General features: G+C 42.3%; 2 protein-coding genes across 2 annotated transcripts; one reads left to right on the top strand and one right to left on the bottom strand.

Annotated features, from left to right (window-relative positions):
* Positions 1-5,892: 5,892 nt before the first annotated feature.
* LOC122767243 (hyaluronidase PH-20-like) lies at positions 5,893-8,558 on the top strand. Its single transcript, XM_044022661.1, has 7 exons — positions 5,893-5,944; positions 6,152-6,318; positions 6,396-6,564; positions 6,641-6,859; positions 6,962-7,120; positions 7,662-7,751; positions 7,881-8,558. Exons 1-7 carry the CDS (start codon positions 5,921-5,923, stop codon positions 8,283-8,285), a joined length of 1,233 nt encoding a protein of 410 aa, XP_043878596.1. The 5' UTR covers positions 5,893-5,920; the 3' UTR covers positions 8,286-8,558.
* Positions 8,559-11,970: 3,412 nt separating this feature from the next.
* LOC122766838 (transmembrane protein 229A) lies at positions 11,971-14,527 on the bottom strand. The gene has a single exon (XM_044022038.1). The coding sequence runs from the start codon at positions 13,387-13,389 to the stop codon at positions 12,331-12,333; it is 1,059 nt and encodes a 352-aa protein (XP_043877973.1). The 5' UTR covers positions 13,390-14,527; the 3' UTR covers positions 11,971-12,330.
* Positions 14,528-15,745: the final 1,218 nt, after the last annotated feature.

Below are 15,745 nucleotides of genomic sequence, written 5' to 3'. Positions count from 1 at the left end.
AGTTCCATCCAACATGGCAGTGTCAGGGCGAGACCATTTTCTCTAGGAACGGGGGCACGCGTTCCCGCAACTTTTACACACACAGTTACCAAGAGTGATTCTTGACACGGTATACGGTGAGAATATTTTATAAATTGAAGTCACATATTCAGATGCATTTTCGTGGGAAGTGAAGTGAGTGAATTCTGCTTAGTAAAATTCCAGTTACATGGACAGACTCCAAGCAGATGGTTCGGTCCTTTCCGCCCGTGGCTTTTATGACAGGAATGTGTGCGAGTGCAGAATGGGAGGAGATAAGAACTAAAGGTGCAAGTTGCCAAATTCATTCACTTCTGCTCCATGAGAGAGGAATTATTGAACTGAAAATTAATGCAAAACTAAGTCTACACTCAAATCAACATATGAACTTTAAAAAAAAAACACATTAATTGCAATACAAATTTGTTTTTTGTTCCATTTCCAACATATATCACATTATATAAATGTTTAAAAAGTGAAAAATTACCAGAACCAACTAATTAACTATATCACTGAATTAATATATTAGACGTGTATTTTAGTTCATTCAAACAAGTTACATGTAAATAATCTAACATGTAAACTTAAAACTAAAAATAAAGTGAAGTGACATTAAGATTGTTATTATAACATCAGGGATTCATGTCTGACCTTTACTAAAAAGTGAACATTTGCAATCATGTGTCACAGGAATCCCTGTGTTTGCAAAATAAAACCCTATTATTGTTATTATATGACAGTGTGCAGCTATTTCCAGCCATAGACTTCATTATTTTACACTTTACAACAAATAGAGCTCAATAATTATGAAATGTGCATATTTAGACACTAGTATAAGTAGCCTCAAACATGCATGGGACTGTATATATTGTAATAATTTGCCCAAAGGCATTTTGCAATACGGTGACATGCTCAGTCAGGCTCATAAATGGGTGTTGTTTGCAGGATAGCAGTCTTTAACAAGGGATAAAAAGACGTTTGTTGCAAATGCTCACCAGGACAGAAGTAATGTCGCCTTTTGAACACATTTTAAACTTAAAATACATTCTTTCATCATAGACTGAAACAGTTTCATCCCTTTTACATGCAAAGTGTGTTTCGAATCAGAGTCAAAATCACTTGAATCAGGTGTAATGAATCAGACGTTATGTGTATGATACAGTATGTTATTCTACCAGCAAGTCATTTTTGTCAGTTTATTTGCATATTGAGGAGTTTAAAATGAAATAATCTCTCCCATAACCTCACAAATCGAATAACAAACTGCATGCATTACAGCACGTTTCCTTCTCTTGCTGGGGGTCCTTGCAGTGAGGGGGTAAAAAATGTTTTTCCTGTTGATCTTCAAAGGTCACAGCTATACACCTGTTGTGAAAATCTCTCCACATTCACCAAACACGGCAAGAATGGTGTTAAACGTAGGAAATAGTCTCTGGCAATGTGTTTAAAAATAAAGAATCCAACACATGAGGCGCTAATGTTTGAAGAAAGGACACAATACTGCACTCATACAGCTAAAAACAGTGCCACCTACAATTCCATAAACGTGACGTTTATACACAAGGTCAAAGCGTCCTGTGCGTTCTCTTCTACGCTCACTTCCATGTACTTCCACCTGGTTCCAACCTGCGGCCTGCTGTTCTGCAGAGTCTGGTGGAACTTGAAAAACCTGACCGACAGGCAAGGAAACACCTTGTGAAACTTCGCCCTGCTCCACCTTTAGTTTAATTAGATGCGTTAACATGAATGGATGTGTCTCCAATAAGTCATCGTAACAAAGTCGTCCTTCCAATAAGGACTTTTGTTTTATTAATAATGTACAGTGGAATGGGAGAAAATGGAATATGTGGGGGGAGAGTGAAATAGGATCATTTAAAAATAGAGTTTCTCCATGAACATTACTCCTTTACCACCATTCCACTCCATTACCTTAATAATGACTTTGTTACTTTTCATCATCATGCTACAAAATGCCCATAATACAAAGACAATCTTCCCTATTTTATTGCGAATATAAGAGAACATAGTCGGGCTCAGTTCCCCTTTATTTCATGAAAATGGTTTCTAAACTTCTTCTTTCCTCGAGTGTTTGGCGCTTTCAGTCTGATGCGTAAAACCACATTTTTGATTTCTTTTTTCAAAATGCTTGTCAACAAAGTGACTGAGCAATTATGTAAAAGAAAGGGAGTCCCACGCATCCATTCAGGGATACAGATGCCCCAAAAACAGAAACTGAGTGATCGTGACACCTCAGCGACTCGCCTGAACAATGCTGACGACAATAATTTGACATTGTGGATGTGTGTTTATCTGTTTGGGATGTTGTGCTTTGCATATAGCGAGCGGGACACCCTCATGGGTGTTTATGGTGCAATTGTTTTGAAAGGTTATTTGCACAAGCACAGGCCGAGCTTGCGGGGTCGCTCCCTGCGAGACCTTCACTTGACCCACTTTCCAACAACAAAAGAGAATTGAGGTTACGGGAGAAGGAAAGGGAAGAGGACAACATGAATATTATATTTTGGATTCTGGAGGAGGACATCCCCCCCACAGGCTTAAGTATGAATATTTAATAAAGCTGGACCTTCCGCATCTCCTCAGCATGCTCCTCAGGGTGGATTTTGGACAAATAATGACACGTAAACAGAGATATATTTGAACAGGGAAGGATTGTGTTGCGGTGTATACTGATATAAGATAAATGAACATGATCCCTTTGTGAAAAAGTGTCACTTATACAATATTATATATCTTTTTTATGGTGGAAAATACTTCAGCATTCACATATTTTAATTTTCCAACGCTATAATACAGAGAAATCTATACAAATGAAATGAAACATAATTTAAACAATAAATAGATCAATTGTAGATTTTAAACATACTTTTACAGGCATATACAGAGGTATAATGAGATGCTTTGCATGCTCCAGGACTTCATCATTTGCTCTATTGTGATGCACTTTGAGTCATTCTGTGTCAATACAGCACTGTAAAGGCAAACACCACAAGGTGGCAGCATCAAACTGCACTGCGTGTAGCTGTTCGCTGCAGGCTGCACCAAGCACATTTGTATAACGTTTCAAATTACATTCAACCGACGTGTGCGCGTACCAAAACACACAATCCACACTCCAGCAGGCTGATGTCATCACACATTCAAAATAGTCAAAAGAGTCACTCCCTCTCATCTGCTGTTGGAGTTAAGGGCTGACAGATGTAGGATGTGATGTTGCAGTGTCATTGTTTGGAAAGACAGACAATGCATCCTCATGTATCTGTGCGAAGCATTTACAGAGAATGTCTGAATCAATGAGAGAATGAGTTTTTAGTATCAAACCTTGGATGTAAGCAGGCCTTTTAAAGTACGGAGCCAAAAAACAGCGACTAAAATGTGTCTAATGTAATCTAATTGAATCTAATTAAGGCTATGCAAGCTGTTACAACTCCAATTATGTAAATGAGGGGCTCGCCTTAAATTCATGTTAAATTCAATGACTATAAAGCAGTTTATTGTTAGGTTAACCAAATCATAAAACAAACAAAACATGTACAACTTGCTAAAAACAATTAACTGGCTCACTGATCCATGAGGGAGCAGGAGATTGCAACACAATTCTCCCCTTAACCGACATGAAAACACTGTCAATTTGTAGTAGATTTGTCATCTTTGGACTCATCATGGGACGTAGATACGATCTAATGATGCTTATCTAAAATGGATTTACTAAGAAAATACACCACAAGTCATGTAGCAGGGTCAGAAGTCACTGCCCCACTGTTCACACTATATGCCACTTACCTGTGAAATCACCACCATTTGGTATTACATGTCCCTGACCAGACACACATACAGTAAACACGTGCAGGGTCAACACACGTCTCCAGACACTGTTTTTGCAACATTAGGAGGAGAAAATGCATCTATTTGTTCTACTTTCACTTATTTTAGTCTCTAAAAAGCATCTCATCTCATTCTCTGCATCATGATGCCATCACAAGAGACAAGAAGCACTGTTGTTATTAATGCCACCTCAGTCCTCTCTTCCCACGTGGGTGTCAGACTGTGCTGTCTCCTAAACGTTGGGGAAGAGTGGAAGGAATTGTGGTTGCCCGACATTCGAACAAGAAATCTGAGGACATCACCTTTGACGCCGCAGCCACGGCTGACCTTTATTTAACCAGGTTGGTCCCATTGAGATCAAAAGATGGGCTCCCATCCAATATCTGCCATATTACAGTTACATACTATTACATACCATTTTAGAGGCAACATTTTTTGCCTCTACGTTGGTATTCCAGGTGTAACATTGTATAAGGAGTCAGAAAAAGACGACATTTCACAAAAGAATTCTGTTTTGAACAAATAGAGGTGATGCCACGACATACTCTCCTGGGATTTTAATTAACCTTGTTGGAGATTTATCTGAAAAGCAGCCTGTATATATGGACTCAAGCAATTTCTAACCATTTGCATTGTTTTTAATTATCAATCCACAGAATTGTACAATGTACACGCTCCTCAATCTTAAATAAAGACATTGCACGTCATTTTATTCAAATATCACATGACATTTTAGCGTCCCGTTCTCGATGACAGGCACCAGCACCGACAGTCGCTCACAACTGCTGTCAACGTTATTTGCTGCTGGATGGAGACAGTGCACATTCACACCCAGGTGTGCCTCCCTCCTCTGCTCCAAGTCAAACCTGGCACATGGGAAACAAAACAAGACCGTTTTTTTTTCTTTATGACAAAAACAAGTGAGGGCAAAAATGCATCCTTGTTGGCGTCTCTCCTCCCTGCACCTATATATCAGACAGCGTCGCTCGCGTAAGGAGGACACTCTTGTTCCCCGGCTTCCTCTGAAGGACATGAGGTACAGTGTGTTTTTACCATAGTTTTCCAGTTTTGTGTTGATATGCTGTTGTCTATACATCATGAATATCAGGATCTGCAGTGTTTTGGGCTATGTTTGACTAAGTGAGAAGAGTGTAACTGTAAAGTGGATGACTTTAAAGAATCAGATGTATTAAAAAAATCTGGAATAAGGCATAAATGCAATATTTGTACATGTATAAAGAACAGGTTAGAGTTTGCTCTTGTTGTGGAAAATGGAACTGCAGGATGTGTTGAATGGTTCAGTAAAAAATAAACTGTATATTCAAAAAATCATTCTATTTTTTGTCTTCACCCAGTTGAAAGTATGGTTTCCATCACACAGAGGAGCAGAAGCTGTGTGCTGCTTCCTACTCGCTCGGTCATCCCACCTCGGCCTTTGCTTCTCTTCGCCGTGGTAACCACTTTGGTTTGGCCTGTTGGTGCTGTCACTGACCTGAAAGACAAATCCACGTCCGCCGCGATGCCTCTCACTGACCAAACTCCTCACAGAGCTGCCCACCAAACCTCAACCAAATCCTCATCGTTGAATCCAAATTCAGTCTCTCATCCCGTCAGTCACGCCTGTCTTCTTCAACACATAAAACACTTTCCCAAGTCACGACCGGACCTCTGCAAACATTTAACCCTTAAAACCGTAGCGTCTCCTCCACAAAAGCACCTGCGGTCTCATCTGTCCAAAGCCACCCTGCCTCCTCATCCAGCCCAGCCTCCCAAACCTCGATCTGCCACCTCACCTTTACTCTCAAAACACTCACCACTGTCTAATTCATCACAAGAGCTTCTAACATCATCGTTTCTCAAGACAGTCGAGACAAAACCTTCGCCCGTTCCTCTCCTCAAACCCTCCATGGATCGAACTGACGCACGGCCACCCGGACTGCTTCAATCCCTTCCACAGACCGTGGCTCCGCTGTTTGAGCACCATCCTTTCATTGTGACTTGGAACATCCCTGATCTGGTGTGCAACAAATACAACATCTCATTGGACACCTCGCCGTTTATGGGAGTGGCCACACCTGCTAAGGTGAGCGGACGAATACTGAGAAATGAACTTGTCCAAATCTATAAATTAGAAGCCCAGTAAATTGTAAAATACACATGGGTTTGTATTGCTTATATGGGTATGTACAGTATATGTAAATATCACAGTTTTAGGTCTTTTTTTCATGATGTCAACCCAGTAAAATGCACAAATAAACACTTTATTCACCTTTTTCTGTTCATTTAATAGGTTCCAGGCCAGTTTCTGTCTCTGTTCTACTTAGACCGCCTGGGTCTTTACCCTCATGTAGACCTCGCTCGCGGGAAACAGTTCTATGGTGGCGTCCCTCAGAAAGGCAACCTGAAGGCCAGCGTGAACAAGGCCAGAGCAGATATCAACTACTACATCCCGTCAAAGTAAGCCGGAGACGGACAGTCACACTTTATGTGCCGCATTCCCGTTCCATTCGAACCTCTTCGCCTTCCTTTTCCAGGACAACTCCAGGCCTCGCCGTGATAGACTGGGAGGAATGGCGCCCTCTGTGGGACAGAAACTGGGGCAGCAAGAGAATCTACCAGACTTTATCTGTGGCCCGTGTATTGAAGTCCAACGGCTCCCTCACTCTGCAGCAGGCCACAGAACAAGCCAAGCAGCAGTTCCAGGTCGGGATGAAGACACGCTGAAACTACAGATTTAGTTCCCTGAATACTGATGATGAAGTGTGCGCTTCCTTTGTAGATGGCAGCCAGAGGGTTGATGTCAGGGATGTTGGCAGTGGGCAGAGATATGAGACCTAACTATCTCTGGGGCTTCTACCTGTTCCCCAGCTGCTACAACTACGGCTGGATGGAGCCGCACTACACAGGCCGCTGCTCCAAGGAGGTGAGGAGGCAGAATGATGAGCTACTGTGGCTGTGGGAGTCCAGCACTGCCCTCTACCCCTCTGTATATCTGCAGGTCGGTTATTTAAATAAGTCGATTTTATCTCCAGATCTCTACCACCTCGCACTGATTTCTTTTTTTCCTCTCCCTCTCTCTGTTTCCTTGCCCATGTTTCAGGTCTCTTTGGCAGACAATCCGCGAGCTGCTCTGATGGTGAGAAATCGTGTCCGGGAAGCTCTGAGAGTCTCCACCCTGCCAAGACGAGGTGGCTCGGCGCCTGTGTTTGTTTACACACGACCTGTCTTTGTTGATCAAAACAGACGCTTCCTCAGCCAGGTGAAGACGTGAAGAAAGTAAAAAAATAAAAAGGGATGATTAGATTTTTGGTGGCGATCTGGATTTAGATCTTCAGATTTAGGAAGCGTGGCCTTGGCCTTGGCAGTACTTTCCACAGTTGTATTATGTAACTGCTCCAGAGCATGAGTTTTGGACGGCTTCCTCGTGATGTCAACAACAACAACAACAACCACACGCCCATCTGACTAAATAAATAAATGAATAATTACAGTGTATGCACAATCCGGGGCAGATTACAAGTGGTTTTGGGAGCGAACACACTCGCCTAGATTAGGTTACTCTTATCTAAGCAGTGATGTGTTTCCACTCTTCTAGAGGAGTTTGGTTTCTTTTGGTGTAACGACACCCTGTGCGGGTGGTAACCCTCACCAGAACATGTAATCCACCTCCTCCTCCTCCTCCCTTCGCACCTTATACGATGGGTTTGTCTCATTAAAACAAAAAAAAAGCCCTGTGGCTGCTTTTATTCGTCCTTAATCTACAGAGGCATTAGTGAAGGTGTTTAACCATTTGTGTCCAGGGGGACTTGGTGCACACCGTTGGGGAGAGTGCTGCTGTGGGAGCGGCTGGTGCTGTGCTGTGGGGGGCCAGCGCCGACTACGATGACCAGGTAACATCACACCATAAACCTCCACTGCACCACTGGACCACCTGGTGTCCAGGTGTCCAGGTGGCAATGAGCTGATACAGGGCTCAGACACGCGCTGTGAATAGCTACTGATTTCTCTTCGCTCCGCAGGCCTCTTGCAAGGCTCTCTCGTCCTACCTCTCCTCCACCCTCAACCCTTACATCGCCAACGTCTCCATGGCCGCCCAGCTCTGCAGCAACTTCCTGTGTCGGGGGAACGGCCGCTGCATCCGCAAAAACTACAACTCCATTCACTACCTTCACCTTAACCCTGACAGTTTCAGGCTCATGCGGGTTCAGGGACGCTACCTCGTGCTCGGGAGACCGACCTTTACGGACCTGAAAACACTGAGGAGGCGCTTTACCTGCCAGTGCTACAAGGGGACGGACTGCACGCCCAGGACGCCCAGAGAGCTCTTCAAGGCCTTGACGTACAGTGTGAAGAAAGGGTTCCACCAAAAAGTCAGCTCGCTGAATAAGAGTATGAGCGAGGATGACGTGGAGACGAAGGTTTAGCGAGAGACACAACACTGGTCTCTGAACTCGTGGTGGATTTGCATCTTTCCCACTTGGTTGATTTGCATTTTCCACTGACACAAAATAACAATCCAACCCGAGTGAAGACCAGGCTACTAGATGATGTGTTCATCGATTACATCGCAACTACACATGTCAGGGAACCGTCGTTATATTTATACAAAGACTTCACACTGTGACCTGTTGCATACTTTTGCCTGAAAACTGAAGTAAACCCCTCATCTCCAATGAACGTTGGGGAAACAACCAATAGAATCTGTGCTTCATGTTATTCTCAGTGGACATTTGTTTATAATTTGACTGTATGTAAATAAATGGAAAGGGCAATGAAATGGTGTTTTTTGAGGTACAGGTTGCCCTGCCATGGAGTTGATTGAATGAATTCGAAGGCGTTTTACTATTATAAATGGATATATTTATAATATTTGGGCTTTATATCACATGTTAATAAGGAGATACGATGTTAGTGTTGCAGAGATTTTGATTATCGGATCAGACAACCAAGGATGGATGTTTCTGGAGTCCGTGATGAGTTAAGTTGAAAAGCTTTACTGAAGACAGCTCAGATCCGAGGAGAACGAGATGTTAACAGTTGGACATCTCACAGTTAAGGTATATCTTTGGTTTGGAGGAGAGGTGTAAGGTCAAGATGTCTGGGGCCTTTCCTCTGCTGATACCTAGAGTCGACCTTGGGGAGTATGTGCGTAGTCGAGTTATCGGCATCTGGTTCAACAAAGATATCACGAGGAACAAACACTGTGTAGACAAATTATTATAGATGTCAGGGTTACACAGATGCCTTCTCTTAGTTAGTACAGAAAGGGACGTTGGAGTATATTGCGTATAACTGAGAGCTTTACCTACAACAAGCTTTTGAACTTGAACTAGAAATGGGAAAACCGGATCAAGGCGGAACCCCACAGAAGCTAAAGCCTAAGAATCTCTTACTTGTCAGTTTGCAGAAGTTCACGATTTCACGATTTTCCTGAGATAGAGCATTCCTGCCCACTCCCAATATATAATTCATAAAGCTGTGTTTTATTTGGAACATCTGAGGATTCATGGTGAGAGCTTTGCTGCATTTTGCTCTTGAAAACATTGCTGAAAAAAGGCGGGGACTCATAAACGCACTTGTACCGGTAATCTGTGGAGAATTTACCAATCGAATATTCAGTATCACTATATTCCATCATGATACCGCAGAATATTTTGCAGAATTTCAAAATAAAAGTGTCAGAATTTCAAAATAAAAGTGTCTGCGTTGACATGGAATGGTATTTAGTTCATGATACCAATGTATTTGGTTACAACAAAGAAAGCATAAAGTGGCTGGCCACATTAAATTGAACTGGATGGCCACATTAGGCCCACGGGTCACAAGTTTGATACAGTACCTCTGCTCTATAAGGCCATTTTATGCAGCTTGATTTTTGTAAGTTTAGACAGAAAATATTAAAAAAAAAATTTGGATTCAAACCACATTTATTAGTGGTTTGAAATGGGATTCAAATCCCATTTTGCCTGGGCTGCTCAAATTGGATTTCCAATATTGTCACATAACCAGTCCAAGAAGTAGCCACTCATTTTGGCAGAGCAGTTTAAAGGAGAACGGAGTTCTTCTTGTCTAAATGAAGAGCTCTGTGCCGTGACTTGACAGGGAGATTGGTTTTGGAGAGCGAGGTGATGCCACAGAATAAAATCTCACTCGCAGCAGTAATCGTTCACGCTCCCAGAGCTCCCAGTGTGTTCACTGTGGCCTCTTGTTGCTGCTGAAAAGAAAGTAGGACACATAACGTGGAAGCAACCACCTTTCAAGTCAGACGCTGACATTAAAAGAGCCGTACCAGTCGAACTGGTCAGTTGGGAATAAAGTGGGTCACTTAAATCTGTGGGCGTCACAACGCTTTTTAATGTTTGTGTTCGAGAGTCTTTGTGGAGTAGTTAGTGTATAGTATTCCTACCTGAGTGTTGTCAGGAGATACTGTGGGTCATTAGTGTGTTCAGTCAGGGTCCTCTGGGTGGTGAATGTGTGTGTGTGCTTTGTGTTTGCTTGTTACTGTGATCTCCTTGGTGCAGGAAAAAAGTACAGATTGCCAATTTGCATTCAAAGATCACCTGAGTTGACGAGCCTGCAGGTAATAATAACAATATGACTTCAAGGTGTGTCTTTATTGGCAGCACCAATTGTATTTGTGGTTGTTTTTGTTACACTGGCAGTAAAAGCAGTAATGACACAAAAGAATTGTGTGGACAGTGAATCTATGTCTTCGGTGTCATCCATTGCCCGACATAAAATCTGACACGTGTGTCTCTGGACTTTGCTTTGCTTCATGTTTCATGCCTGAGATAAGATACAGTGTGAATACAGGCAGTGTTATTAAAGTACAAATACTACTGTACTGAAGGATCTGTACTGCAACTCTTACTTTTACTCCACTACATTTCCTCTAAGTGTCCTTGTTAAATGGTTTTCAGGAGTTGTATTATTGTTGAGGCATTTTAAAGTGTTTAACAAAACACCCATGGCGTCAAATTTAAGAAAAGGACAAAAGGAAAGTTGTTGTCCTTCTCTCTAATGTTTCAGTTTCCTCTTTACAACTGCAGCAGTCAAATAAAAAGGAGATGATTGTGGCTTTATTGTGGACACTCCTTGTCCACTTTGCGGAACACACTCCACCAAAACAGCACTTGCCAAGAAGTAAAAGAACAACATAGGAAAATCTCAGATTCAATTTCAATTATGAGTCATTCAGCACATGTTGCATTTTTATTCCAAACTTTTATACACTTTTTTTTTTCTTTGAAAGCAAACCAGTGAATAACACAACAAAAATGTCACGTGTGACTTTAAAAAACATCGTTAAAAGACAACAATTTAAGAATCTTCCACGAAAAAGCATTTGTTTGTGTACTGTATAGTGAATTATATTAAATTAAAAATGGAATTGATCCCAGTCATTTTAAAATATTACTGTGGAAGTGACACAGATACAGCTGGTGGTGAATTCACTGCCTCACAGGTGTTCACGATCACGAGTCACGTCGCAAAGAACTTGGCCTTGGCGTTATCAAACCCATGCAGACGATACAAAATCACAAGTTTGTGTACATTCACGACAACTCTGTGTCCAGCAGTTTAAAGACATAACAATCTGTATATCTTTTTATTATTATTAACATGTATCTGCACTGTGCAAGTTTGGTTTCATTATCATTGGTTAGTAAGTGCTTCTTTTCATTATACAAATGAAAATAAAAACAACATTTGCTGGGGAAGGAAAACGGCAGCTCTTTGTAATAAAGATTTTTTTTCATTGAGAAACTTAGCCTTATTCTTTGACTCATATTTGCAGAGGAAGGCACTCCAGCTAAGTCACATTTGGTTCATGGAAAAATTCACAGTAAAATCGCACTCCTCTTGCTACACGTTACTGGGTTTATCTTTTCTTTTTTTTACAGTTGTTGCCATGCATTTACAGACAGGTTTTACAAGATAAAATAAGATAAAACATTATTATTTTAGGTTTATATTATACATATATTATCTCTGTCTTAAATACTGACTTTTTCGAATTTTAGGTGGCAATATATATATATATATATATATATATATATGTATATATATATAACAAAATAATGTCTTTATATATAACCCCATTATATATATAGATATATATATGTTACAAAAAAATTAAAGACATTTTTTTTCATGCAGTACAGTTAACGCATGCCAGTGCACAAAAATGGCAGAAACTGCATTTAAAGAGGTATAAGTTTATATAAAATCCCCACGTATACTATCCCAACATCTGTTGCCATGTCTCATCTGTATGAACCAAAGAATGTATCTTTTATTTTGTTAAAATATGGGCAAAAGCATGGTTTTTGGGTAAGAGTCAAAGCCTGGTCCCACACTATTCAGTTACAATTGTCTAAATGAAACCATAATATTTCATGAACTGTTAAAAAAATTGGTCAGTTTTTGCCAAAACGAGTCTGTAAAACCTCAAAAAGAAAGAAAATATTAAAGTTTCTCGGACTCCAGCTCTCCATTGACTTCTCTGTTGTCCTTCACAGTTTTGGTGGACTTGATCTTCAGCAGGACGTTGGACAACACGTCCTGGTACAGACTGAGGCAGACCCAGCCGGGCAGGTAGAGGAGGGTGATGAGGCCCATGAAGTTGTGGGGATAGTGGGAGTAGTCCCACGAGCACGCGCCGAACTGCCTCAGGACCAGACCCCAGGTGAACTCCCAGGTGTAGATGATGCAGACATAGACGGGGAGCCGCTGCCAGGTCCCCCAGCCTCTGCTGAGGTGCAGGTGGAGGTAAAGCTTCTCCACCACGAAGCTGCAGCTGCCGTACATCAGGAAGGACCACAGTGACGTGTGGCCGCTCAGGGTCCGGTCCGACTTCTCCACCAGGTTGAACAAGGAGGTGAAGAGGACCTCGTCCAGGAAGCCGTGCATCCCGAAAAACAAAAAGTGCACAAGGCCCGGGAGACCCCGAGGACGGGCCCGGCTGTCACCCCTGTCCTCCGGCTCGGGTGTGCTCGGGAGCTCGGTTTGGTACTGAAGCTTTGACATCCCCCTGTGGAACACCTGGCTGAAGTAGAGAGCCAGGATGTAGTTCACAGCCAGCTGCGTCCCTGACACGAGCCTCACCTGCTCCGTCAGCGTGCTGATGTTGCCGATCAGGATCTGCAGTCCTATGTAGATGGACGGATAGAAGACGAGATGAAAGACCACAGGCCGACTTCGGAAACACCTCTTCTGTGAGTAAATCTTCTCCAGCGCGAAATGGGTCAGTGAGTGCATGACGCAAAGATACGGGGAGGAGAATCCCAGCAATTTGGGGTCCCGTTTATTCACAACCCCGTGCAGCGAGGACAGCAGGACATCCAGAGTCACGCCGTGCATCCCGTAGAAGTACAGCCGCATCCACTGCGGCAGCTCCCGCAGCGGCTCGGTCGCGTCCGCGCTCTCTCCGGACGGCTCATCTTGGCGGGGCGCTCGCTCCGATTTCAAGCCGCCGGCGGCGCCTCCTGTGCGGCTGTGAGCGCCGTCGCGCCACCGACTGTCCATGATGGGTCACTTTGTGTGCAGAGACTCAGTTGTTGTCCTCTGTCTCCACATTGTTCTCTGCTGTGTTGCGCAGCAGCCGCGCAGCGCAGTGAGGAGAGCTGCGGCTGCACGAGCATCTCTGCAACTGCATGTGCTGCCTTCACGGCCGCCTGGGAAAAAAAACACAAATCACATTCTGTGGACTTCCATGTAAACAAACAAACAAACAACCCTTGTATGTTAAACAGACTCTCATTAAGGTGTTGCAAACATTTAATACACCCTTTAATAAACAAATGTACAATGTTACTGTATATATTAGGAAATATAAAACAATTGAAACCACTCAAAGCAAGGTTGCTGTACTACAGATGGGAATTGGTCAGTATTGGTAACACTATTGGTGCCATACTGGTGAAAATCACTGGATCGGATATCGGACGGATAAAAATGTTGAATCCGATACAGTCCAAAAATCTTTCTTATCTTATCTAATCTTTCCTAATAGAGGAAGCATATAGTAGAATAAATGCACACAAATACTGTATAATGTTACTCTTTCTTAGTGACAATGAAGTTCCCTCGAAATTATGTCATCGCCTAGTACTTTGCTAATATACTACTCGAAAAAAATTTACTTTAAACATTTAAATTTATTCTTAGCAGCACATACACAGCAAGGATGAGGAGCTTGTAATACATTTGGATGGCCACAGGGGGGCACTACTCTACTAATGCATATAAATGCATATAATGTTATCACAGACTGTGAAGTGAGTTCATGCAGTGTATACAGTGTTCACTTTTTGTTAGTAGAGATCATATTGATCAATTTCCCGTCATTCATTTATAAGATACAGTACATTCCCCCCCCCCTGAGAATATTTTTAAGCACTCAGGAAGATTTAGGTGTTCGACAAAAATGGACCAATTAAATATTGATGTTAAGGGGCTGCCGTGTGCTGCTGCACGCTGCTGTTATGAACGAGGACGAGAGGATGTGCAACAGTAAAGGTGGTTATTTCTTTTTAGCTGAAATACTAAATGCTGTATTTGACACACACATTTGTGTCCTGCATTATTAATATTTAAATGCTCCATTTATGTCAGCCATAATGTATTTACTATAAATAAATGAGATTATCACTGATATAAAGAGTGATATTAGGGTGTTGTATGATATACTTACAGAGATGGACAACATTCGGGGTTGTCCAGCATTATTCTGTGCACTTAATCCGAGTCAGGCAGAAATAGAAGGTCAGTTGCCGCTGCGCTGGATTCCCTTGTATTACACTGGGCTGTCAGTGTCCATTATATCTTACATTTTAATTTCAGTGGCCAGAGGACACAAAGATCCAGATTCGCTGTGCCTTTCTGTGATGTCTCAAAGTTTATTTCACAGAAGCAAATCCTGTCCTTAACCTCATTCGACGTCCACACTTGGGGATTTGGGGATAATAAGGCAAATTGGACACTCTGACCGTAGGTGTGAGCGTGAGAGTGGATGGTTGTCAGCTGGGATTGGCACCAACTACCCCCTGCTACCTTCATAGATAGATAGATGGATATAGAAATACTTTATTGAACCCCCATGGGGCTCATGAGGCCTATAGGCCTTGAGTTTGAGACCTTTGTTCTGGAGGCTTCCAAATGGGAGTTCTTCTTCTTGTGGGTGACGTCATAGTTGTCGCCACATCTGCTTCTGCTATGCAAAAGTGGGAGGACACCAGCAAGTCCAACTGTCCTCGAGTGAGTGGACCGTCGTGCACACATGCCGCAACAGCTGTATCGTCCTCATGTGGAGGAATAAAGCGGTAGAAGACTCTTTCTGTCCTTCAGTGTGCCATGGTTTGATATTGTTTTTTTACTTCTTCTTCACATTTATCAGATAAAATACCTGAGTTTTTGTTCCCCAGGCTGATATTAATATTATCTTGGCGTCCCTTAGCACGGGGACTCTTAATCCTGGTTCCTGTGGACCCCACTGCCCTGCATGTTTTAGAGGTTTCCCCTAGCTCCAACACACCTGATTCAAATGCTCAGCTCAATCACCAAACATCAAGTCTGATTGTGTTAATAATTTCTTCACCTCTAGATGGCAGCAGTGTGACATAGTGGCCCACAGTTTGGGTGGGTGACACTTGTTTTCATTCACAGAAACTGCATAGAGTGAATTTTAATACCAAGATGCAAATGTGAGACATACACTGTATTACCAGCATATCCATAATAGTCAGAAAAATGTATGTGCTCTGACCCCGGACTCCGTTTTACAATGTTAACAACAAAGCACTTATTCTCACTTATTATTATTCTGCTGCTGCTGCCTTTGTGAAACACTCATATATGAAAGTGTGCCTTTATCTTGAATTTC

Source organism: Solea senegalensis, linkage group LG3, assembly GCF_019176455.1.
Source record: "Solea senegalensis isolate Sse05_10M linkage group LG3, IFAPA_SoseM_1, whole genome shotgun sequence".
In the NCBI taxonomy this organism is placed as follows: Eukaryota; Metazoa; Chordata; class Actinopteri; order Pleuronectiformes; family Soleidae; genus Solea; species Solea senegalensis.
This window is presented reverse-complemented; position numbering and strand designations above follow the sequence as displayed.